The 24,174-nt window shown below is 38.5% G+C and overlaps 1 protein-coding gene across 4 annotated transcripts; it reads right to left on the minus strand.

Annotated features, from left to right (window-relative positions):
- Nucleotides 1-2,717: 2,717 nt before the first annotated feature.
- On the minus strand, nucleotides 2,718-22,954 carry fbxo11b (F-box protein 11b). Of its 4 annotated transcripts, none has more exons than XM_041816048.1 (22): nucleotides 22,618-22,954; nucleotides 20,179-20,342; nucleotides 19,902-19,962; nucleotides 19,542-19,683; nucleotides 19,332-19,461; nucleotides 15,406-15,489; nucleotides 15,162-15,294; nucleotides 14,914-15,020; nucleotides 13,004-13,115; nucleotides 11,909-12,015; nucleotides 11,682-11,819; nucleotides 11,370-11,587; nucleotides 11,072-11,252; nucleotides 10,832-10,954; nucleotides 8,061-8,146; nucleotides 7,878-7,954; nucleotides 7,655-7,798; nucleotides 7,248-7,358; nucleotides 7,052-7,159; nucleotides 6,847-6,955; nucleotides 6,524-6,622; nucleotides 2,718-4,087 (listed from the first exon to the last, which is right to left on the minus strand). In XM_041816048.1, the coding sequence occupies exons 1-22, from the start codon at nucleotides 22,703-22,705 to the stop codon at nucleotides 3,958-3,960; spliced, it is 2,652 nt and encodes an 883-aa protein (XP_041671982.1). In that variant the 5' UTR covers nucleotides 22,706-22,954; the 3' UTR covers nucleotides 2,718-3,957. The 4 variants fall into 4 exon arrangements, with proteins under 4 accessions (XP_041671982.1, XP_041671981.1, XP_041671980.1 ...); XM_041816047.1 differs by having other exon boundaries at nucleotides 19,542-19,686; XM_041816046.1 differs by having other exon boundaries at nucleotides 19,881-19,962.
- Between the last annotated feature and the right edge of the window lie 1,220 nt (nucleotides 22,955-24,174).

Here is a 24,174-nt window from a genome sequence, read left to right on the forward strand (position 1 = left end):
TTAGGGCGTGCTTAGTGATCAAATATTCTTAAAGAAAAATCCGCCCTACATCGCTATGTTCCATTAACCACTAAAAAAAGCAAATAGCCTGTCATTGTTATGGATCTGGGGTAACTGATCAGATTTTAAGGGGTCTCTGGTTGGCTTTTGCTACATCTGGATCCACCACTGGTCAGGATGAGAGTAACACGAAAGGGTAGATGTTAATGTCTCATCTTCATATTTAGACACAACTACCATGGTATATAGTAATGGTGCTTAAAGATGACGGATGACTTTTATCGTCTGTGGTGAAATAACAGTGTGTCCCTCATTTCTAGCACTGTGACAGTCAAATCTCTGAGATGTGACAGTCAGCTGAGAGCAGAGGAGCTGTCTGTTTCACTGTGGTGCTGAAATCATTTAGACTTACGGACATTTTTCATACAAACCTCCCAGTATGACCATCCCACTCCTGTTCAGTATAGAGACGAGATTTAAGTAGAAAAGAGAGCTCCTATATTTAACAATAAAAAAAACATCATGTCCCCAAATCCACTGAGAAAAAACACTCTGTACTCAGAATGGCATCAGAGGAGCCTTATGTTGAGCAAGACCCATCTGTTCAGGGTCCAAAGATCTGTCAAGGGCTCAGGGCAGCAAGTAAAGTTGTATACTGACTGAGGACTGAAATGAACTGATTTTGGGCCATTTCACCCATGACCAATGACTTGCTTCTCCTCACTTTTATTACTGATTTATTTGCCAGTCCCTTATGCTCACTGGTCATTTTTGACAACAATCAGATGAGAACAGAGGAGCTGTCCAGTCCAGAAGGCAGTGAGAAGAAAGGCTATTGTTAGCCGGGCTTGATATTAGCCAGCCAAATGTGAGAGTATTTCAGCTGTGGCGGGTACCACAGTGACTCACTAGTCTCTTTGGCAGGTTAAATGAATCCGCACCAAACTACGCTTTACCCTGACTTTGCTTGACTGATAGTGCCAGTGTTTTTTAATCTATTTCGAGGTAGATTTCGAGGGTATTTTCCTTAGAATCCCACAAATATTCTCATGTTATAATGTGAAAATCTAAATTAAATTTTCAAATTGGGAAATGTAACAATATGCTTTATTAATTTGTAACAATGTGAAAAGTTTTCTGTAAAAAAATGAGAATTTTACTATAAAAATGTGGTAATTTGCTTATTAAAACACTTTTTTTTATGTAAAAAAATAATAATTTGTGAAACACAAATGCAGGAAGTTCATTGTACAAGTGCGATAATTTCATTGTCAAAAAATTTTTATTGTAAAGCTGAGAAATGTTTTTTAAAAATCGTGATATAATTGTTAAACAATTTTATTTTAAAACAATACGTTTACTTTAAAATCTGATATTGTAAAAACATGACAATTGAATTTAAAAAAAGGAATGGGTTTATTTAAAAAAGAAGTAATTGTATTGTAAAAATATTTTTGTAAAAACATGAAAATGCGATAAAATTGTTGAAAAAAGCTTGATAATTTATTGTAAAACGAACTTAATGTAAAAAATAGTTTTTTTTTTTTTAATACGGGATGTTGTTAAAAACTTAGGTTTATTGTTCAAATGCATATAATTTAGTTTATTTTAAAATCTGATTTAAAAAATGGTTAAGTTTATTGTTAAAGCTTGACAATGATATTGAAAAACTTAAAACTTGAAAGTAAAAATGGGAATTTTATTTTAAAACTTACTGTAAAAATGTGATATTGTAAGATCATGGTAGTTTATTTTAAATACATTTTAATGTTAAAATGTGATGGATTTAGTGTGAAAGTTGATATTGTAAAAGCATGACAGTTTTATTATAAAACAGTTTTATTGTTAAGATGTAAATTCATTGTTAAAATGTTAATGGAAAAGCGTGATAATTTTACTTAAAAATTGCTAAAATGCTTAAAAATAAGTTAGTTGTAAAAGAGTGACAACTTTAGTGTAAAAATGTGATTTTAAAAGTTTATTGTATAAACATGACAATTTTGTAGTAAAACAAGTTTGCAGTAATGTGATAAGTTTAGAGTAAATGTGTGGTAATTTTATTGTTAAAACACTGTTTACTGTAAAATTCTGATCATTTTTTTTGTAAAAAATTTTTGGTGGGAAACATGATTTTATTGTAAAAACATCTATTTTGCTGTTAAAAACGTGGTAAGTTAATTTAAAATGTGAAAAGCATGATGGGTAATGAAGATATGTTTGGAGGATAATCGTTCACATTGTAACATGGTGCTGATCTTGGTGTGGCAGCAGTATGCTTCTGCAGGTCTGACATTCAAATTCTCCATTTTAAATTTGTGTGAACGAGAATCAGATATTTATGTAACCCACTGCAGCTTTAAAAATGATTAGTCATAAGTCATTTCTATTAAGGAAATTTATCTTTTTCCATCAATAAGGCTGTAGGGCTTTTACAAAAGAAATCTGGTGTCAACAGGTCAGACCAGGAAAACAGGACATCATGATTAAAAGCCAAATCTTTGCATTGCCTTAATCTTTCTCACATTTTATCCCTCATCCCAAACTGTAAAGTATGAAACATGTCTGTAGTGTGCTGTTTAATATGAACAAAGTGGTCAGGTCTATGAGGGAAAATGGAGGATTTTTCATCTTGTCACAGACTTGCTTTTGCATATTATGAGCAAAATGCTGATGACAAGTCCTGGTTGTGCAGGATATAAATCAAAGACAGACACGTCTGATCTAATAAAGTTTTATTTTCTTAGAAATGGCCAGTTTCATGTTTTCTTTTTTCTTTCTAAGAAAGTATACCCCTTTTTGAATTCCAACTAGCATCTACATAATGGTTATTGAATACTTCACAATATATTAAGTCTAGATGTTATGGTACATGCATACGATTCAGGCTGCATGAGGAGCCACAGTCACCACGATACACGGGGAGAGGAGGGGGGAGGAGGGGGCTGCAGATCCACTCTTCAGTTCCAGTTCAAAGGAGCTCTGGCGCCTCCTATTGAAACCCTCTCCACAAAACACTGACTGCATCAACTTAGAAACATAAACACACATACACACAACTTCCACTGTACACAACACACATTAACACACTCGCGCACACACACACCTTTATACAAGTGTGGAGCCCCTCCACCTGCCCTGTAAGCTAATATACTGGAGAGGGTTTTTAGTGTTTAAACGAGATTCTCTTTCACAGAAAGAACTTCACTCACTGGCACGTCTGAGCTTCTGCAGTTTGACGAGAAGGGAGGGAGGGAGGACGCTAACCAAAGAAAATAATAATAATTATAATAATAATATATAATAAAATAAAAGACATTCAAATACAGTCAGCCTTTTGCTTGAAAATACAAAACTACATGAGAAAGCATTGAAATAAAATCCATTGATCTGAACATATCTTTTTAAAAAAGCCCAAGTGCTCCATCACACACACAATCTTGCTCTTTATCCACGCACAACAGAGCAACAGCCGCACATCTGTCGCCTAGTTACAACTGCCTGGGCAGCCAATGGGGATGGCAGCTGTGAGGAAGCAGGAAGTCTCTGACAGCAGTTCATATGAAGAAGAAGAAAAAGACGAAGTGGGCCGAGGAGTGACACAGGGGGGACTTTATACTCTTCCGTGGACAGCCCTTGTCTTCCATCTTCTCTGTCTTCAGACTGCAATAAGAAAAACTCCAGCAAGGAATCTCTTGTGGCCGTTCTGTCCATCTGCTCTAGCTTCACGGCTCCCTCTAGTGGTGTCCGCCCACATTGCAGCAACAGGAAGCTGCTTCCTCTGCAGCCTCTCACCTCGAGCCCGTCTGAGAGCGCCGCAGTCGCAGAGTCTCTCTGGGTCCGTATGGCTGCTCGTGGATGCGTGTGTGTAACCGTGTCTGTGTATGCGTGTGCGCTCGTGTTGTGCAATGTAACGTGTTTGTATGCTTTAGTGAGAGGGTGTAACCAGACTGGACACTTTCAGTTATGTTGCAGCGTGTTGGACTCGATGGGCGGCGCTGAGTCGTACAGAGTGTCCGTGTCATGTGTGGGCTCTCCGGCCAGCGTGCATGGGTTGGACAACGTTCCTGCTCCACAGTCACAGAAGAACCTGAAGAGAGAAGACATAAGCCAATGAGAGAGTCTTTCCCCTTACGGAGGTTGTGATTTCTTTATAAATGGTAGAGATTTTTTTTAACTGCTTTTCAAGATTTTTTGCACAAATATAAGGACATCCAGTGCTTAACAAATTTATTAGACCACCCTAACCCTAACCAAAGTAAGGTTTATGCCACAGCTGCCCTAAATTAAAAGCATTGGTAATTACCAAAATCATTTTTTATGTTTCTGCAATGGTTAATACACCAACATGTAGAAGCTCTTTAACCAAAATGATATTTCTAATGCTAAAATATAATTATTATTGTTATCCATTAATTCTCAAATTTACTGAGTTACAAAAAAACTGAAAAAATAGTAAAGCACATTATTATTTCTTGATTAATATGTCAAATTATAGTTATTTACTTGCATTCCTGAACAGAAAAATGAGTTTTAGTGGTTGAATGTTATGCTTGATTAATTTCTGACTTCTCAGAGAAGCCCAGTGAGCCAGCTCAAATTTGGGTGAATTCAGTTTAAATTCCTCATTCCTGTTCAAATTGGTAAAACGTGGAGAGCTCACTGAAAATGAAAGAGTCCGCATTAAAGCACTTCATGATGCTGGATGGTCTCTGAGACAAAAAATGACAGGTGGTCTAATAAATTTGTTAAGCACTGTATATGTGTGCTCCTGGACTGTGGAATGACCTGGCTTTACTTTGACACAGCCAGCAGCAAACGCAAGATAAGACAACAATTCTAGCTGACACCTCCTCACAAGTAGGCCTTAACATCCACGCAGGAAAGACAAAGACTCTAAAAGTGAACCGCATTAACAGAACCATTCACACTGCAGGGTAGCCCACTGGAAAAGGTCAAGTCCTTCATCTACTTGGCAAGTATCATCAGACATCAGATCAAGAACAGGCAAAGCCAGGGCAGTTCAAAAACATCTGGAGCTCCAGAGAGATGTCACAGCGCACAAAGATCCAGCTTTTCAATTCAAACTTAAGGTCAGTGTTGCTGTATGATTCAGAGTCAAGGGAGGATTACAAAGACCACCATCAACAAGTCTCAGACATTCATTAACAGCTGTCTGAGACGAATCCTCTGAATCCACTGACCAGACAAATCAGCAACATCAATCTTTGGATGAAGACCCAGTAGAGAAGAAGACAGGGATGGATTGGGCACTCAGAAAACCAGTAAGTAGTACCACCAGACAGGCTCTTTCATGGAATCAACGAGGGGAAGAGAAAACAAGGCCACCTGCAAAACATCTGCAGATGAGACCTCCAGGCTGACACCAGGCTCACCTGGAACCAACTAGAGGTTCAGGCTCAGGACAGAACACACTGCATATCTATTGCACACTATTTCAAAGATCTACAGTGGAAACAGGTGCAGCTTGCTCTGTAATGATTGATTTTTGATGACAAATTCATACAGATAAAATTCTGCATTGGTGACAAGTATCTTTGCATCATAACAAAGACAAATCCAAGGAAAAACAACAAGTTGAGAAGTTGCCACGGCTGTGGTGTCATCTTGCTGTAACATTTGAATGTCTGAATGAAAGCTGCCTGAAGGAGTTAACATTTTTCTTCTTTAACATTACTTTTCTGCACGACTTAAAGAAAAGAAATAGTGAGTGCACAACACATCAGCTCTGACTTCATGAAGATGTACAAGTAGACACACAACAGAGATTCAATCAATGCTCAGAAATAGAATAGAAACTATTATTGTGGCCTTTATGCACTTTTTAAAGATGACACATTATTATATGCAGGAGATTTATAAAATAATAAGGGAATGCATGATTGGATTTATGCAGACAAGTGATAACCCCTATTTCCAAATTTATTTTCGCCAACACCTATGGATATAGATATAAAAATATAGGTCAGACCAAAAACTTAAGTCTTTAGAATAAACTTTAACAAGTGAGGAAGGACAAAGAAGTCTTTGGCTGCAGCGATTCTGTTCGTCATATCTCAAACTTCAAGAATATAATGGCGCATAAGACCAATATTTACAGCCGATACACTGGTTGCAAATATTAGCAGAAATGTTCATATCTGCTGTTACTAATAATTGACTGCAAATACCATTATAATATTGAGAACCCTGTGCATCCTTTATAATTATACATTTTTCTGCTAACAGCTTGATCAAGCCATTTAATGCAGTCACCTGCTTTCAGCCTGTCAAGTTGCAGACAGCTAATTGCAAGATATTGTAAAAGATTAAAAAAAAAAAAATAATAATAATAATAATAATACATGTGAAAAAAAGATGGCAACGCCCAAATATTGGCTAATCATTAGCATTTGAAAGTCTAGACCCCTTTGCAAGACAAAAGCTTGTTTCTTATCTGGGCCAATATGTTTTTTGTCCTTCTGTTTTGTTGGAAATGTTGATACCAAACACCAAAAACACTTACCGATCGTGCCGTATAAACTCTACGTCGTGCCCTTGGTGGCATTTTTTGATGCAGTTCACACAGATGGCGTTTCTATCTGTTGTATTACAGGTGTGACATCTGGGAGAAGAAAGACACATTCGTTTAATTCATTTATTTTATTTGTAAGTGGAAACCCACTGCTAATGTTATTAACTATGAAGTCCAATTTAAGGGGAAATGTTTAAGGAGAAAAAAAAGCTATCATATTTATAACCTCAATGCCTCCTTTCAACTCTGATAGCTAATAATCATGTTTCACTAAAACGGCAGTTTTAGGCTGATCTTTACCAGACTGGGTTTACCTGTAGAAGTCGTGCATGGGGTAACTGGTGTAGCTGGAGATCTTGTACAGACACTGTCCTCTGCTCACCGCCTTCTCAATCGCATCCTGATTATTCAGAATCTTATTATCTGACACAAAGTAAAAGGAGTAGTGTGATTAGAAAACAGACACAGACAAGCTTGTAAGAGGGCTGAAAAAAAGCCCAAACCCATGCAGCTTTTTACCTTTCATGGTGACGTTAACCCCTGAGGCCAGAAACAGGCCTCCAAAGCGATTGTTGAAGATCTGGTTTCCCTCCAGTGTGGCTGTGGCGTGGTTTGTGATTTCAATACCTGGAGAAGAGAAAAGAGCTTTTCATCAGCATGAGTAGCTTGCAATTTGTTCACAGATGGATTTGATTTAGAGGGGAAAATAACTCACCTGCAGCGAAGCCGTCAAAAATGCGGTTCTTGCGGAGGATTGGATGGCTGTTGGTGCTGATCAGCACGCCGGCCTGAGCGTTCCTGAAGATGTCGTTCTCTTCCAGCAGACCTGCGATGACAACGTTTTTTATAACAAAAAAAAATGAAGGTAAACAGGAAAGATGCTGATATCCTCCTGCTGACTAGCATTTGAACAGCTGAATTTCAAAAGCATATTTACACAGCAGTGCACAGGAGTAAATAAGCATGGTGGCAAATTTCTACATAGATTCATTCATGAGATTAAACCTTTGTGTATTCTAGTACATGAACATAGAAACGAAGATCAAAACTGTAGTGAAATTCTCTCTAAAGTTTTCTAAATTATCTTCTTGTTGTGAAGATGTGACGTTTGTGATATAGTACCTCTGCCTCCATTGAAGATGCAGATGCCACCGTCTCTGCCATCATGGATCTTATTTCTCCTCAGGGTGGGGTTGCTGTCCGTCTTAATCCACACTCCAGCCATGGCGTTGTCAAAGATCTCATTGTCTTCGATGAACCCAAGACCTGGGATAGGGAACATTTTAGATGTACATCCTCACTTCCACTATGAGTGAAAAACAACTGTAAAAAGGTAAACACTCACCTGAGTTGTAGACTAAAATCCCTCCATTCTGGCCTCCCCAGATCTTGTTGCGCCGGATCTTTGGATTGCTCCCCGTCCTGTCAAGATATGAGTTTAAAATAAGTAAAATCAGTTTAGAGGGGTTAAGCATATTAACAGAGTTTGATTCCTTTCAAATGTTCTGTTCTAAAGAGGAGTCGTTACCTTATTTGCACTCCAGAGTACATGTGATTGTAGATGTCATTGTCTTCCAACACACCATGCCCGTTGTCATAGAAATACACGCCAACCTGGAACAAATTCAGAAAGCTTTGAAAATCTCACCAGAAAACTGATCTGAAAAGCAAGAACACTTCATCCATGAATACTGTGCACTGATTTTCTCACTGATGTGACTGAACTAAGAGGATCATTTTCGCTAAATAATAAACATATTATCAGTTATTGTCAACTCATACTGCCACTCAGCTGTCGTGCTTTGATACATTTTATAATGTTAGAAGGAAGAAGAAGAAAACAGTTCACAAGATCAAGCACTAAGCTGCTGAGATCTTGAAAAGCTGAATGAAGTGTTACAAAAGAAAATCATTTTAAGACGGGCAGCCAGTCCAGACTGTAGTTAAAATAGTATTTTATCAATCTCCTATGGTGATGATGTGAATGCATCAGTAACCATGAAAAAAACAACATGTAACACAATGACATACACCTCTCACTCAATCAATAAAAGCCTCCTACAAAGACTTCCTCGATACATCACTGAGCTGCAGCCGTACAGCGACACCCCAGATTAAAAAAAAACATTAAACGATGCAAAAGCATCCTCATGCTGCTGCTTAAGTTTGGTGTTTGATTACCCATGGAGTCAAACTCACTCTGCTGGTTGAACATGATCGTGACACCACTCCAAACCAGCCCAATAAACTCCCCCTTAATACCCAAACTAATGCTATGACTGAAGAGTAACCAGATTCCCTAGTAAAACAGAGGGTTATAATTACAGCATGTCCTAACAGCATGTGACACAAGTCAGCACAAGTGACAACTTCAGCTTGATTTCCTTTTGAAGGATCCTAACAGCCCAAGAGTGATGCATGTTGTGCCGTTTTTACACCTTTTCTTCTTTGTTATTTTCCTCTGCACCATTCCCATAGATGAGGAATGAGGGACATAATAAGATTTCCTGTCTTTTCTTGATTTTTCCCCCACTTTCAGAGCTTGTTAGCTTGTTTTACAATGTGGAAATAGTGGAGCATTAATTGGAGCCAGAATATTGGCGTAGGATTGTGGGAACTGTGCACATAATATTAAATTCCCCCAAGTCTGGCTCTTGTAATGCGGGAAAATCTTAACACATTTTAAAAATTTATGTTTTTTGACAATACCTCCCCACAACAAATGTTTGCTTGGTTGAGAAAAGTCCTTTTCATTTATGCACCGGCTATCTTTTTTCCACCTGTCCTCTCACACATAAATACATTTATTTGGATCAGTGTAAGTGAACAGCAGAGGTGACTCGATGCAGCTTTTCCATCAAAGATGCAGTGAGCAAGCCTGTTTGCAGCCCACATCGGCATAGTTGCTGATGTAAGATCAACATCTAAATCAATGCTTAGTCTGTTGTTTTCATACATTTCACAGTCACAGGAAGCAATTCTAATCACTCATTTCTAACAGTATGGGAGGGTTAGATATCACGTCACATTACACAGCTAACTGCCCACACTGTATCCACTAATTATTTGATTCTGAACTCTGAATTTCAGGTTCCCCTAAAGCAGTATGACAGGTGCTTTTGGATGTGCAGAAATAGAGTATGTTGCTTGTATTGACAGGTTCTTTCATGGGAGTGAGTTGAATAGTTTGGCATCCGACCATGACATTTCAAACACAAGTATTGGAAATGATTAACCAGTGCCTGAAATTCATTTATTTGAAAAAGCACATCACTTTACAGCTGCTGTTCTAACAGAGACATGAGCTATGAACAGGGTCCCTAAACGCCTCTAAAAATCAAATCTAAGACTTTTTAAGCCCTGAACAAAGAAAAATTAATACCACTTTTTGTTTGGCAGTCAAAAATGAATTTGTATTGTTTGATGTACTGTTTATAGAATATCAAATGGTTTAGAGCAAACATTTTTTTGGCCAGAAATGCCCAAACTTGATGATTTCTTGTAGATTCAGTGCCTCTATTTAACCTAAAAGCCATATGATAAAATTCATCAGAACAAATTTTAGCAGGTTTGCTTAGCTGATTCAAACCAGCTCAACTATTAAGTAACAGAATAATGCTTTTTGTCAAGGAAGACCTGTTAAAAGAAGTATAGCCAAGATTTTAGAGAACTGGATGAGTGTTATACAACAGAGCAGAGTCTATTCAATTATAACAAGTTCTATAAAATAAAATAATAGAGGTCTGGGGGTCTTTCCCCCCTCCAAGAAATTTTGAGCATCCAATACTGGTTTCCCTAAATTCTGGAGCAAATATATGCAAACATTTGTGGAGGAAAATTAAGTAAAAGATAAGAAATGATTGATAATTACCCAAAATAACACTATTCCCTTTCAAAGTTTATATTCATGTTAGTTCTATTTTGTTATTTTTTCACACGGTCATTTCAGCACTCCGCTATTTTTTTAATCATTTTGTCTCACCTGGACTTACTGTCTTAAAAAAACTTGTAAAACATCGACCCTGTAGTGGACAGTCAAGTTTTAAACATCCTTTTTTTTCAGAACAGCGTAGTCTTCAAGAATGTATGCTGCAGTCATGCCACTAGATTTTGAATAAAGTTATGGGACTACAGAGACAAAATAAAAAACCTAAACACAAATTAAAAGGGAAACATTTTTTGTGACACACAGTTAACAATAATGCTGTCCAATTTAAGAAGGATCCGTTATGAAAAAACTGTTGACAAAAATGTTTCTTAAAGGCTCAATGTAATGTTTTATTAGCATGTCACTGTTACCTGTTTGCCGCTGTGAATGCGGTTCTTCCGGAGGACGGGAGTGCTGCCTGTGGTTACCCAGACTCCGGCGAGCGTGTTGCTGTAAACTTCGTTCTCCTCAATCACACCCTGACCTTTCTCATGCTGAGAGAACAGAGAGATCAGACCGTCAAGAATTTAAAATACACAGTGTTTAATGTTTTATCGACACCTAAAACCCTTGCACAACGACATGTCTAGTTAAATGAGGAGTGTATTTACCACATAGATGCCTCCATGCTGTCCGTCGTGGATCTTGTTGTGCCGTACGATGGGGCAGCTGTTGGTTCGGATCTGGATTCCCGCCAAGGCGTTACCATAGATGTCGTTACTCTCTATCAAACCCCGTCCATCCCCGAATATGTACACCCCTCCTTGGTTACCGTTGAATATAGCGTTTCCCCTAAAAACAGAGGAATCACTGAGTTAAAATCTTGAATAGAAAGTCTGTATCAGTATTCTGAAATTTTACATATTTTGCTTTTATAGATCTGCAGGATAACAACATGTGTCTTCGCACCGTATCGTAGGGTCACTGTTGGACGTGATCCACACGCCAGCAAAGTTATTGGCATAGATTTTATTCTCTATAAACTGTCCTCTGCCTTTCTCGTGGACATAGATGCCGCCTGTTTGCCCGTGATGGATCTCACAGCGCACCACTGTGGGGTTGGCGTAGGCCTTCACTTCAAAGCCTGCTATACGGTTTCTGTGGATGTTACAGTTTTCAAAATAACCCTAAAACACAAAGAGGAGGAAGACAAGTTAGACAAGTCTGTGATAACTCTCAAAGTGAGAGTAGATAATGAGCTCACAGTGAATCTTTGTTTACCATCCCATGGTCAAACGTGAACACTCCCACGTCTCGTCCATGGTGGATGTGGTTACGTCTAATGATGGGATTGCCGTGGTTTTTCACCCATATTCCTGCTAGTGCGTTGTTGCTGATTTCATTGTCTTCATAAATGCCCTGAAAGAGAAAAAACAGACATCAATAAAAAAATAGTTATAAAGCCTGTCTCAACGATGTTTTTGAGGAGAGAAATGTTGATTGCTAACCTGTGCATGGTCTGTGATGTACAGTCCTACGTTCTCACAGTCGCTGATGTTGCAGTGTTTGATGGTTGGACATGCCCCCTGGCCGCTCACGCAAACAGCTGAACCCACTACACACAAGAAAAAACATGATGTCATACCACAGTAAGGCTTGGATTATTTACATCTATTTAGGACTTTGGATTTGATACAATTTCAGTTAAAAAAATCAAACAACACAGATATCCACATTAATACCATGGCAACAAAAAAGAAAGTCACAGACATAGTGTGAGGTCAAGACACTACGGACCTCTAAATCATCAGAGAATATCAACACTAGGAGCACTAAGATGCAAATATAAGCGCTGATAATTGGCAGGACCGATTATTGATCAACATCTAGTATTTGTAATAGGAGCAGCTGCAAGCAAAAACAAAATGTAAAGCATCAAATATGAAAAGAAGGATCTAAGATGCAGTAAAAGGCAGGCCAAAACTAAACAAAGTGTCTTAACCAACTTAAACATCTGCACTGCCGGTACAATATTCAGGCACAAACATCACTTTCAATACACCTGATTCTTAAAGAGCAGCAGCGTTTCATTCTAATTCACCTTTGTAGTACAACAGACATTAGAAACTGATTCACACCACCCAGGCTGACAGTGGTTATAAATGCAGGACAGAAAAGTAAGAGAAAAAGTTGTCAACAAAGTCCCAGAGCTGCAAAACCACAACCTTAATTTATGTTCTCCGCAAGAAGAACAAAATTGTCACTACAAAAGTAAAAAACAAACAAGATGTAGAGTTTTTTTGTTTTTTCGAGTCAAGAGCCGGGTGATAAATCCACTCCTTCATCCGTGGACACAAGGAAAACAAATTAATCATTAAATGATTAATGATGAGGGAAGCTGTCTGCTATCCAACAATAGAAACACTGGCTCTAAGCTGTCAAACAGGAGTAAACGTACACACAAACACGATTTCATGCAAAACAATGAAAAGGACCGACAGAAAATGCTACACTGCTGAAGCTAATGTTGCATTTGTCAACAAGACGTATCTGTGAATTATATATTTCTTGGAGCTGCAGATGTATGTGTTTGTGAGCGTTACCTGTGCACGTGGAGCGGATGATGCAGTGGTCGATGTTGGGGCTGCAGTTGACTGTGATCTCCAGACAGTGGTGGGCGTTATGGTGCTGCGCCGACTTATCATCAGGATTAAACTGAGGAGAGAGGAGCAGCAGAGGTCAGACATTAGCCGAGTTCAGTGACAACACATTGGCTTTCTCTCCACCCACCACATCCACACAAACTCTCAAATGTGTGTAGCTGTTTCAAGGTATTACAGGAAACAAGAAACAAATGCATTTTATCTGTTGTTTTTATTTTCTTTATCTTTTATGCCTTTATCTCACAGTATAACTTCAGCGTGATCCAGCCTGAGCACAACATCATGCACCAATGTCATCACACAGACCATCCTCTGATGATGAATTTACTAATATATTCCTGGTGAACCATAAGTATACATTAAGTATTGTTGTTTAAGGCTGTAAAATATGATATCTGATCTGACATCAGGGTTCACCTGACCTGGGATCAGCGTGTTAACTATGCCAGTATGTCCAGTGGGGAGAGAGAGGTTCATTGATGTATCCCTCGTCTAATCTGAAGCCTGATCAGCTCAAAGAGTTCCAAGCCTGAGCTGAATGAAACTCCAACTTTTGAACCCAAATGAATCCTACAGTCGTTCTTCAGCTTTTCTGTATACTGTCTGAATCCACCCATCATCCCTGCACACAACATGAACTAGACCATCTCTCCGTGTAATTTCGGAGCCTTTTAGCACTGCTCCTCGACCAAACAAAGTAGAAATAGTATGAATAGTTAATAATGGTTAATAACAGATGGGTGAAAATGTGCATCAGAGATGTTTTAATTTATAAATATTGCAAATCAGTATTTTCTAAAATTATCCTTCTTCTCCCATAACGTCACATCACATTCCTGTGCTGGTGCTTCTTCATTTGCATTCGTGCTGTGATTTGGCCCTTCTGTTCTTGGACCAGGGAAGTGTGCGATGCCTGGGCATGGAGTAGCGCACTCACACTGGTAAAAATGCTCTGGACTTTGGCTCAAACAAGCCCAGACATGGTGCAGATTGCCTGGTGCAAGTGCACCCTCACACTATGTTCAATTAACTTCTTTTAAATGTATTTATCATAAAATATATTTTCTATGAAACATTTATGATTCTGTACTCAGCATATTTTTTACTTGCGAACTGTCTATATTTTGATTGGTATGCGAATAAAGCATGCTGCCCTTACCGTATGTAGACCAATCGCCCATTTTTAAAATGCTGATTTTTATCCTGCTAGAGAATATCCCATTTTTGATGATGGATTATTGATTTTTATTCATCGTGGAGAGAAGGTTAAAAGGAACTCTTAATGAGAGACAGAAGAGCAGTGCAAAGCGTCATTACTGATTAACTGTTGTTGAATTAATTAATAGATTAAAAGATAAAATGTTTATGTATTTATTGAATATTTTCTGCTTTTCTTCATTTATGACAACTATAGAGAGAGAACTTTGGCACAAGAGGTAATTCTAAAACAAAACTTAGTCCCCTGGAGTCTGTGACAACATTCTGACATATTTTCAGTCATGTTGCATTGATTTTATTTTAATCTACAATACTGCAATGATTAATGTTCCAGTTGACCACACAGTTTAGTTTTGTTAGCAGGAGCCTCATTAAAACGCCCATGTTTGTTGTTTGACTCATTTGTGATTCTTGCTTACTTTCAGCACGTTTTCTAAAGCCCCGTAGAAACTGAGATTCTCCATGGGGAAATAATGTGAATAACTTTATTAAACTAGGAATAAATAATACATTAGAAGCTAAGCTGGACATTCTCTCTGCAAAAACAAGGCTTGACAGTTCAACTCTGCAATAGGACATTTAAAATATGTTTAAAACATCAATATAAAGGTCAAGATGAGCTTTCCGTTTACCTTGATGGTCATGTATCCCACATAAGTGTCATCTGCTCCCTCCATGAAGACAAACGTTGAGTCTCTAGTATTCTCTATCACCACCTTGTCTGCCACTTTACCAGGAGCTGTGAAGAAACAGAGCGCGCTCATTAACATCCTCAAACATAAACACAGCTGAGAGGGGGTCTTTGATGAGGTATTGATTGCCTGCAGCTAGAGTATCATGAAAACATCTCAAGTACTTTCACTGAAGGAAACCGCTTTACCTGCACCGATCATGGTGATGGGGGACTCGATATAAATCCACTCATCTGTGTAGATGCCAGAGTGGACAAAGATAAGGCCCTCAAAGTGGGCTTCTTGTACTCCCCCCAGAGCATCCTCGATGGTGTCGTAATACTGCGGGAGGAAGATGGAAAAACACGTTAAGTCAGGATAGACACAAGTCATTAAAAGGCAGTTTAAGAAAGAAGGCGTTACATTATTCACTTCTCTGTACATGTGACTCACCAGCATATTCTCTCGGCCTTTGTATCTGCCAGGGTTACTGTAGAAATGCTCTGCAAAGCCTGGCTTTACGTGGGCACCTTTATACTGCAACACAGAAAACAACAAGGGTCAAGAACGTACACAAAACCACTCATAAACGCAGCAATTATGGAAATGATGGCCGAAGCATTCCTGCTTTTTTACTGTCTGCAGTAAAGCAGTGTTTGTTTTTCTACTGAATTGCCAATTTAGCGTTTTAACAGATAACAAATAATTATAATGAATGAGGAAATAGAAGATATGTTGACCTCACAGCTTGTATTATTCCTCCTTTGATTCAGTTATTCACTAAAATCCATTCAGATACATCTTGATTCTCAAACATCAGGACTAGTAGTGAATTAGGATAGATAATCAAAGAACAAGATTGTTTTTAGTTAACCTGACAGCCCTTGCAACTTCTGAAAGTGTAAAATCAAATTATTTAAAAGCTACCATGGCAAATCAAATGTTCCACACAAATTTCCATGTTGAAGCAGGCATTATGTATGTAATCTAATCCGTAATCTTTCTAAGGCCAAGAAATGTTTTCTAGTGACCATCCCTTGTTGTAGATTAGCTAACAATTTAACCAGTTATTTCAAACACAAATTATACCATAAGCTGGGTTAAAGAAGTATATAAATTCTGCAGAGTAGAGATGAAGTTGCTTCCCATTAACCTAGTTACTTGACATAAATACCTTTTTTTTTTTTTAATTTAATATAAACATAAACAAATGCAGAACAACAACACTAATAGAGGAAGAACATTTGACCAGTTTAAGTGTAATCAAATAAATGCAACAGAATTATCACGATGCATGCACCCTGCAGCAGGAATTCATACTTGTCTGGCCACTTACCAATGTTATGAAATTAACTGTACATTAAAGTAAATAAAGATGATTGTCTCCCATTAGCCTGAGGATCTAATGACAATGTTATGTCTACACTGTATTGACATAATAAGATAATACGATTAACAGCCCAAGGAGTACTGCACCTGCTGCTACTGACACAGTCTGAGGAACATTGTGAACATATGTAAACAAAACTAAGTGATGTGTCTGTGCAGGAAAGCATTCACTATAGGACCAGTGTCAGTGGAAACAATATAAACAGAAAGAGTTATCTGTGGTGCTACCATCTCTCCATTTAATATAATTCAAAGGTCAGCTTTTAAGAAAATGTGATGCAGCTGTCTGCGTTAAGAAACAATAATACAGGACCAAGAACAAACAACATGGTAAAGAAGCTCAACTTATTTGACTTTTCATTCAAACTTTTGCTTGATTAAAAAAGGGGACAGTTGCCCTTTTTCATCTATACTGATTTTTTCCCAAATACACACACAAAAATTAATCGCCACTCTAAAGGCGGTCTCACACCAGAAGACTTTGCTAATACTTTTAAAAGACTCCAAAAAGACCCTCTCACATCTTAAGACAATTTGTAGGCAAACCGTTGAATTTTTAGTCTCAGACTAAGATTTTGCAAAGACTGTGGGTCACTAACTACAAGACTAGAATACGACTCCTTTTGAGATTATCTGTATGCACTGTGTAGAGCTTTCAACGGATATAATCCAAAACAAAGTGCTGGACTTTAACCTGGTTCTCAAATGGTGTGGCACACTTTGAGGTGTGTCTTGGGGAAAGTCTTTGAGTGCCATGGGAATTTCTACAACCATGCTTGATTACTACAATAACAGAAAAACAAAATCTACTTAAACATGTTTTTAACAAGTATGTTTATTCTATAATATCGTTTTAAAACACGCAATATCACATAATAGCAAAATATAAAAACAAAAAAACAAAAACCTCTTAGAAAAATATTTTTCTGCGCTGGATTTCTGGTATTTTCTCACTTTGCTTGTTAATCATAAGTACATATTTTGGATAATTTAGTGTAAAATGTCAAAGAGGCACAAAAAGTTTTGAATTTGCTACGGCAGATTGCTTTAACCAACAACTCTGAATAACCCTTATCCGACTGAAACACCAGGCATGTCCAGGTGTGAGTTGTGAATTTGAACAATCATGCGTTATTACTTCAACTAAACCTCAAGTAAAGACAACATATTAATGAGGACATTTTGGATATAAGTATGGCGCGCCTTGAGATTTTGGCTTGATCTTAGGAGTACCACAGGGAAAATGTCTGACAATTACTGCTATAGAACATTAAAATTAGAAAGTAAAGTTTTGGAATTTAAAAAAAACACTATAATAGAAATAAAACCTAAATTTTTGGGGTCTTCAGCCAACAACTGTAGTTTACCTAATAATGCTTGGGTTACTAAGGTTTCTGTGCCCAGCTGGATGGTTTTGTGATGTGGTTTCCTTATCTTTTATTATTCAAGATAACAGGGCTGGTGGTAAAACAGTACTATAGCATTACCTTGCGCTGCTGTGATGATGTCAAAGCATTGCTTCCACTGTCACTTCTTCTACATTGTTGTCAAGATTAAATAAGAAAAAATGTTTTCAGTACCAGTTTATGGCTTGCCACACACTACACAATTTTAAGACAGATTTTAGGCCAGGTTTGCCTCCCCTCAAGAATCTCCATTTGTTATATAAACATGATTATTTTACTGTTCCAAATCATGCAGAAACAGATCTTGAATCGTTTTATGTGTAATGCCTCTTATGGACTACAAACAACAACCAATGAGAATGAGCAGACCAGGAAGTGCCACCAGCCTGATGTTACCTACTTTATCCAGTAACATGCATGAACACAATTTTACAATCATTCCAGCTAAGATTTCATTTAAATTCTTTTCCTTGTTTTATGATTTTGCAGCAAATGTAACACATGCCAGGACAGCCTGTGGTCAGAGGGATTGCAAGCCGAGGATATAAATTGTCATCCATGTTTGTTTTTATTCCGAAGTCGTGTTTGATCATGAGGTTCTGTGAAGTCGAGTTAATGGGGAATCTTCACAGTAAGGTCATTAGCAGGTGTGTGGTCTTCAGTGGTCTGATGGTCTTGCTGAGCTGTTTTGTGTGTGCTTTCAATGACATTTTTTAAAAATTCTTTAAGATTTGATAACCATCTAGTGTGTGGCCAGCCTAAGACTACTCTCAGTTGTCCCTCTGGAGATGCACCACGTGAAAATCAGTGCTGGTACCAAAGTTTATGGTCACATTTTAGCCAATTACTTGTGCCGATTTCGGTTAAAGTCTCAAAATGCAGACATTTTCTTTCTTGTGTGGCCTCAAAACAGATCTGAGTTTAACAACAGGTCACCTCTTCTGTGTGATAAAAACCTCTTCTCTGAATCAGCAGTGAGGTTCACTTGATCCCAGCGTTACATTGATACTACACAACAGACAAAAATCTGCAACTCATGTGTTCATGACACTTCATTTACAAACGTGCAAGGGTTTGTCAAAAGGGCCAATATCACCGTTACTGCTGATAAACCAAGAATCAGTGCATCCCTGCTTGCCGTCACATTAATCCTCAGTGTTGCGCTTCTTTGCCTAACACGTAAACTGGCTTTCTTTGCTGCTTCTCCACGTGTCACTGCCATCCCTGCGTATGGTTACTATAAAAATGGTGACTGACAGCTGAGCACAGTAAATGAGGTGGAAAAATGAGAGAGAGGAGAGTTGTATGGCTGAATCATAGGCTAGCCCACGACCTGATTAATAAAGATCTGATTAATAAATTTAATGCTATTTGCTTTATGCTGTGTGACTGATATAGCAACTGAGATTTTTGTGATGCAAATAAGTGAACACAAAGATGCAGCTACTTAGAAACAACGTGCAACAACTGCACACTGTCATCTCTGATATACAAGGAAAGAAAATAAAAGGCACACACCACTACGTTTTTGACTGTATTTTTCACACTATGAATCCACTCACACAGCATTAACACGAGACTCACCAGCTGTTGGAAGCTCTCCTTCCAGGGATTTGGGTGTTCATACTCCTCAGGGCTGACCTGGTAGAACCTGCCGGGCTCTGGGTGCATCATGGGTCGTGTATACTCAAACACCTCCATGTATAGACGCTTCCTACAATAATAAAAAGAAAACATGGTTTGTCTTTCTCAAAATATGACTTTGAAACTATGGATCTCTTCAGCTGCACTAACCATAAGATTGGGTCGTTGGCGAGCTGGCTGAATCTCTTGCATACACAAGCTGCTTGACAGAGATCCTGTTCCAATAAGTAGGAAAAGATCTTCAAAACAACTTCATCTGGAAGCTTCTGCTGCAGATACTGCTCTGCTGGGGCTGCTAAAAACACACAGATACACTCCCAGTGTTAGATTTTGGGACAATTCTTCCCATGAGCAAAGTAAAAAAGGAGGCATGATATCTAATGGACTAGAAAACAAAAAGATCTACAAGCACAAACAGAAAAATCAATAAAATACTTATTATAAAAGCTAACAATCTCTGTTCCCCAGTGGCAGAGATTTAACACACACCTGGCAGGTCGTGGCTCTTACCGGACACTCGTGCCCGCTTGGCTCGATGGCCAAAGGCTTCTGTTGATGAAGTGGAAGCTCCCTGGGGAAAAAAGAAAGAAACAGAGTGGAATAAAATATTAGCTTCATGCCAAGATTAAATCACTAAGTAAGCAGCTGCAATATTGAGTGCTGTGTCCCAAAAACATCATCCCATTAAAGAGAAACACACTTTATCAGCAATTCTCCCTCTCATTTAAAACTCAATTCTGCAGACATGCAGTTTGCAGTGCTCTCAGACAATATGTTTCAGTCTAACCTCCATTGGGCCCTTGCTTGGGCAGGCAGAGGCGGTGGCAGAGGCAGCAGCGGTTCTCTTGGGAAGCAGGGTCTTGCGTCGAAGCTGGTAGGGACTGTTCTGAGCTCCTGGGCCGGACTCTTCAATTGCCATCTCAGCTGCAGCTGCTGCAGGAGCCTCTTCATCTGGACAGAAAGACAAAAAGTTATACACATTTATCTTGACAGGCACTTGAACGGCCAAAGGTGCAACAGAGCAAATGCAATATATAAAGTGTAGAAATTTATATAGGCTTTCTTTAGGATGTTTGCCAATTCCCTTTAGTTCTCTTTGCTTTTAACTAAAACTGACTGAAAGGTGGTGCCAAAGCTGTCAAATTTCCCTTTCAGGGTTCCTACATGCTTTTAAACCTGATATGAGAAAAATTCATACCACTTTTGCACGATAAACTTACAGAAATGAGAAGCATGAGATTTCTTAGTACACCAGACCAGGACTGCATTTCTAATTAGATGAACTGTTCACAAATGTCAAATGGTACAGGGTAATTTTTGGACAACCAAATTTGATAATTTATGTCACATTTACTGCCTCTTTTTTGAATATATTTTAATCTTTATTGTAACATACTTTTGGTGCTAAGCAGGTGTGCTGGGCCAATTCTACACAATTTAACTATTAAAGAGCAGAATAATGTTTTTTTTGTTGGGAAAGACCTGCAAAAATAAAGGTGGGCTGCAGAACTTTAAGCAGGCAGCCGGGTAGCCCAGATGTTAGAAAACTCTGTGTCACAACAATGTCTAGTTTATTAAATCCCAGTAAGTCAGACAAAATCAGAAAGGGGTCTGGGGTCCCTCTCCAAGAACTTTATAACATCCAACATTGATTCCTTGAATTAGGGAGAACATTCATGCACCAGTTGTTGGGGGAAGAGGATTAAAATGGTCTACGGTTGGCTGGAAAATTATTAGACTTCTTACTCAAAGTGCCTGGTAAAATCTAATACTGGTAACTGGTAAAAAACTGACTGTGATGGCCTTAAATTTTAAATGTGCTATCTAAAACAATTTAAAACTTTTCAAGGATCTACAGGAACCTTATTTTTATAAAATGTTTTTAAAAACCAAACTCCATTACTTCAAAAACAGCATCATAAGTGCAAAAGACTAAAAAACTATGTATACGTAATGGGACAGTTGCATAGTAGAGGAGAAAATCTTTGAAAAAATTCTAAGACTCATGCATTGTCAAAATTTAACAAACACATTCAATGTAACATTGGCTAAGTTTCAATTGAACACTCACAATGTTGACAATGCATTTGTTCAATTTGGACAGAAGGCAGGAGATGGCTTGCATTTTTAGCATTTAAAAACAATAAACTGTCCACTCCTGAATGCTTGGGGCTTACATTTTTGCCATGTTTTTAAATAAACCTCAATATCATTAAAATTTAACAAATGTCATGTCGCAGTTTGCAATGCTAGTATCAGTACAACCGTGGTCTTTGCCATAAATGACAATGGTGTTCATTCATCTCTATTCAGTACGCAGGCTAACAGACCGGGTAATATAGTGGGTAAGGCAGACAAAGGTTAGTGATTGATAATGGCAGATGTACCCCCTGCAACCACATTACGTCTTTTACGTCTAGTCATTCTCAACACGTACCACGCAGTGTGCATGCACCCTTATGTTATAAATGTACATAATACGACTGGTCTTTAAATTGTGCTGTCAAATTAAGACGACCAGACTTGCTGCTAATGGCTAAAAACTCAACTGCGTAGCTGGCAAATCCGCGGTGTAAACAAATCGAGCTACGGCTAACAGGCTCTACGAACAAGGAAGGGGATATGGGCTTCATTTGCTGACTACGTTGGTTGTACACTAACAGCCACATGCAGAGAAACAGACACAGTGAAATCATCCAAAATATCACCGTATCATCTATCACAGCTGATCTGTGTGGCCTCTTGTAGCCGGGCAGCTAGCTAGCATTGCCCCCATTCGGTGCTAATGTTTTTGTTAACGTTACACCCCAAAAATGGCACCGCAGATTTACACCCTCTGAATCGTTAGTGACAGCTGGGAATGCTGCGGCCGAGCAGACTCGCAGATTGTACTAAGAGCATGACAAGTCGATCCCTTTGCCGCTAATATGAGCCATTTATGTTACCCGTATAGCTACGCATACGCATTACGTTAGGCAAAGACAACCCCCAACATCCATATTACCTGGTAAGCTAGCTAGCGGTGTTAGCTAGCCCCGATCACTCAAGCCAAACAAAGCGCGGCCTGGCCTAAGTCACAGAGCAAGAAGCCTCGGTGTTTCCTGCGTTCCCTGCCGTATTTAGAGGCGGAGAACGCGGCAATGGGAGTAGACGAGGGTTTAGAGGCGACTGTTACCGCCTGACACGGCTTCGTCTGAGAAAATAAGCTCAATGCGGCCCCGCTTACCTCTATCCCCGTTGTTCCGTTCGGGCTGCACCGGGCGCGGCCTCGACACTCGCCTAGGTCTCCTGTTGGTGGCTCTGACGGAGTTCATCTGGGGAGTTGGTTGTTGAAAAATAGCCTGCTATCCTCGACCACCCGCTGCTAAATTTAGCCCTCGACCCGTTCTACCACCAGGACAGCCTATTTCCCAGCTACACCCAAGCAACTGCGATCAAAACCCGCTGGTATTTGGGGTGTAATCGCTTTTTTTCCTCCTCCGTGGTGTTACAGCTCCCCCCGTATCGCTACTCGGTGCCAGCTCCGTCTCAGACTGTAGCAGGAGGAGCCATTAACCCACACGGGAAACAATCGCGAGAAAAAAGAGCAGAGTGTTCTTTTGACCAATCACGACAGATGTTTTACAAGCTCTTCCCGCTGCGACCAATCAGGAGCTCCGTATCACACGATTTGACAAACCTTTCTGTTGGGGTTCGGGATCGGTCAAGCGGCGATTTGATCAATATATAGATTATAGACACACCATTGGACTCCAGACTTATTGAGATAATGCACATTATGTCGCCTTTATGCTAGAATATTTAGAATTGTTCACCAAATTGATATTTGTCATTATACAATTAAAAATGGATACACCATCCCTTAATAAAGCACAAAGAATGACACTTGATTAGTCTAACTGCCTACCTTTGTGGTTAAAATGTATGTTTATGTCTTCAATTCTATAAGAAGGCTCATTGAAATCGTGCATGGGGAAAAAAAAAAACTTTTATGAGAGCCAAATTAAACTAATTATGAAAATATGATTGTAAAAGCAGAAAACTGCCTGTTCGATGTTGCATTAAAGGCAGAACCAAAATATTTGATAAACGATCATACAAGGAAAATTAAACAGTGTATTGTCACAATTCAATATTATACTCCGTCAGTTTTCATCAAAAATTATTCTTCAATATCCAAGTGAAAAGTAAAGTTTGAAGACTTCATTGTTTATATTGTATTCCAAGATAAATTGTGAATCAATTTAAAATGATTTAATACCACTGATCAGGGTTTAAATCAGTATTAATCAAAACAAAACAGACTTTAAATACTTTACCTATTAGGCTTGAAATATTTTATTCATGTCAAAACATTGCTTAACCTGTGTTTATTTTCTAGTTTCATTTTCATAGGCCAATAGAAACAGGGTGTTAAGTCTCAAATCACACAGTATGCCTTGAAGATACTAATTTGGTTAATTGGTATCATTTTATTTAATTACACCACCAGAGGGCATTATTTGGCAATAAACGCCAAAGCTCTCATCTCAAAATAAAGAAATACAGAGACTGATTTTGTAAACTGCACTGTTTTATTTTTCTGATCTTTTTATTATTTTGTCACGTTGTATCTAATAAAGTTTTTATCTATGATCTATCCCCATACATTTGGATCCCTGATGAAAGCACCGATTGACCAGTTGATCAGTTCACAAAGGTTTCATAGTAATCAAAACATGAACCTCCTGAAACCTGAGCTTTTGTTTGGAGTGCTTTTTTAGTTTCTACTACTTAAATGGTA

This window comes from Cheilinus undulatus, linkage group 20 (assembly GCF_018320785.1).
Source record: "Cheilinus undulatus linkage group 20, ASM1832078v1, whole genome shotgun sequence".
In the NCBI taxonomy this organism is placed as follows: Eukaryota; Metazoa; Chordata; class Actinopteri; order Labriformes; family Labridae; genus Cheilinus; species Cheilinus undulatus.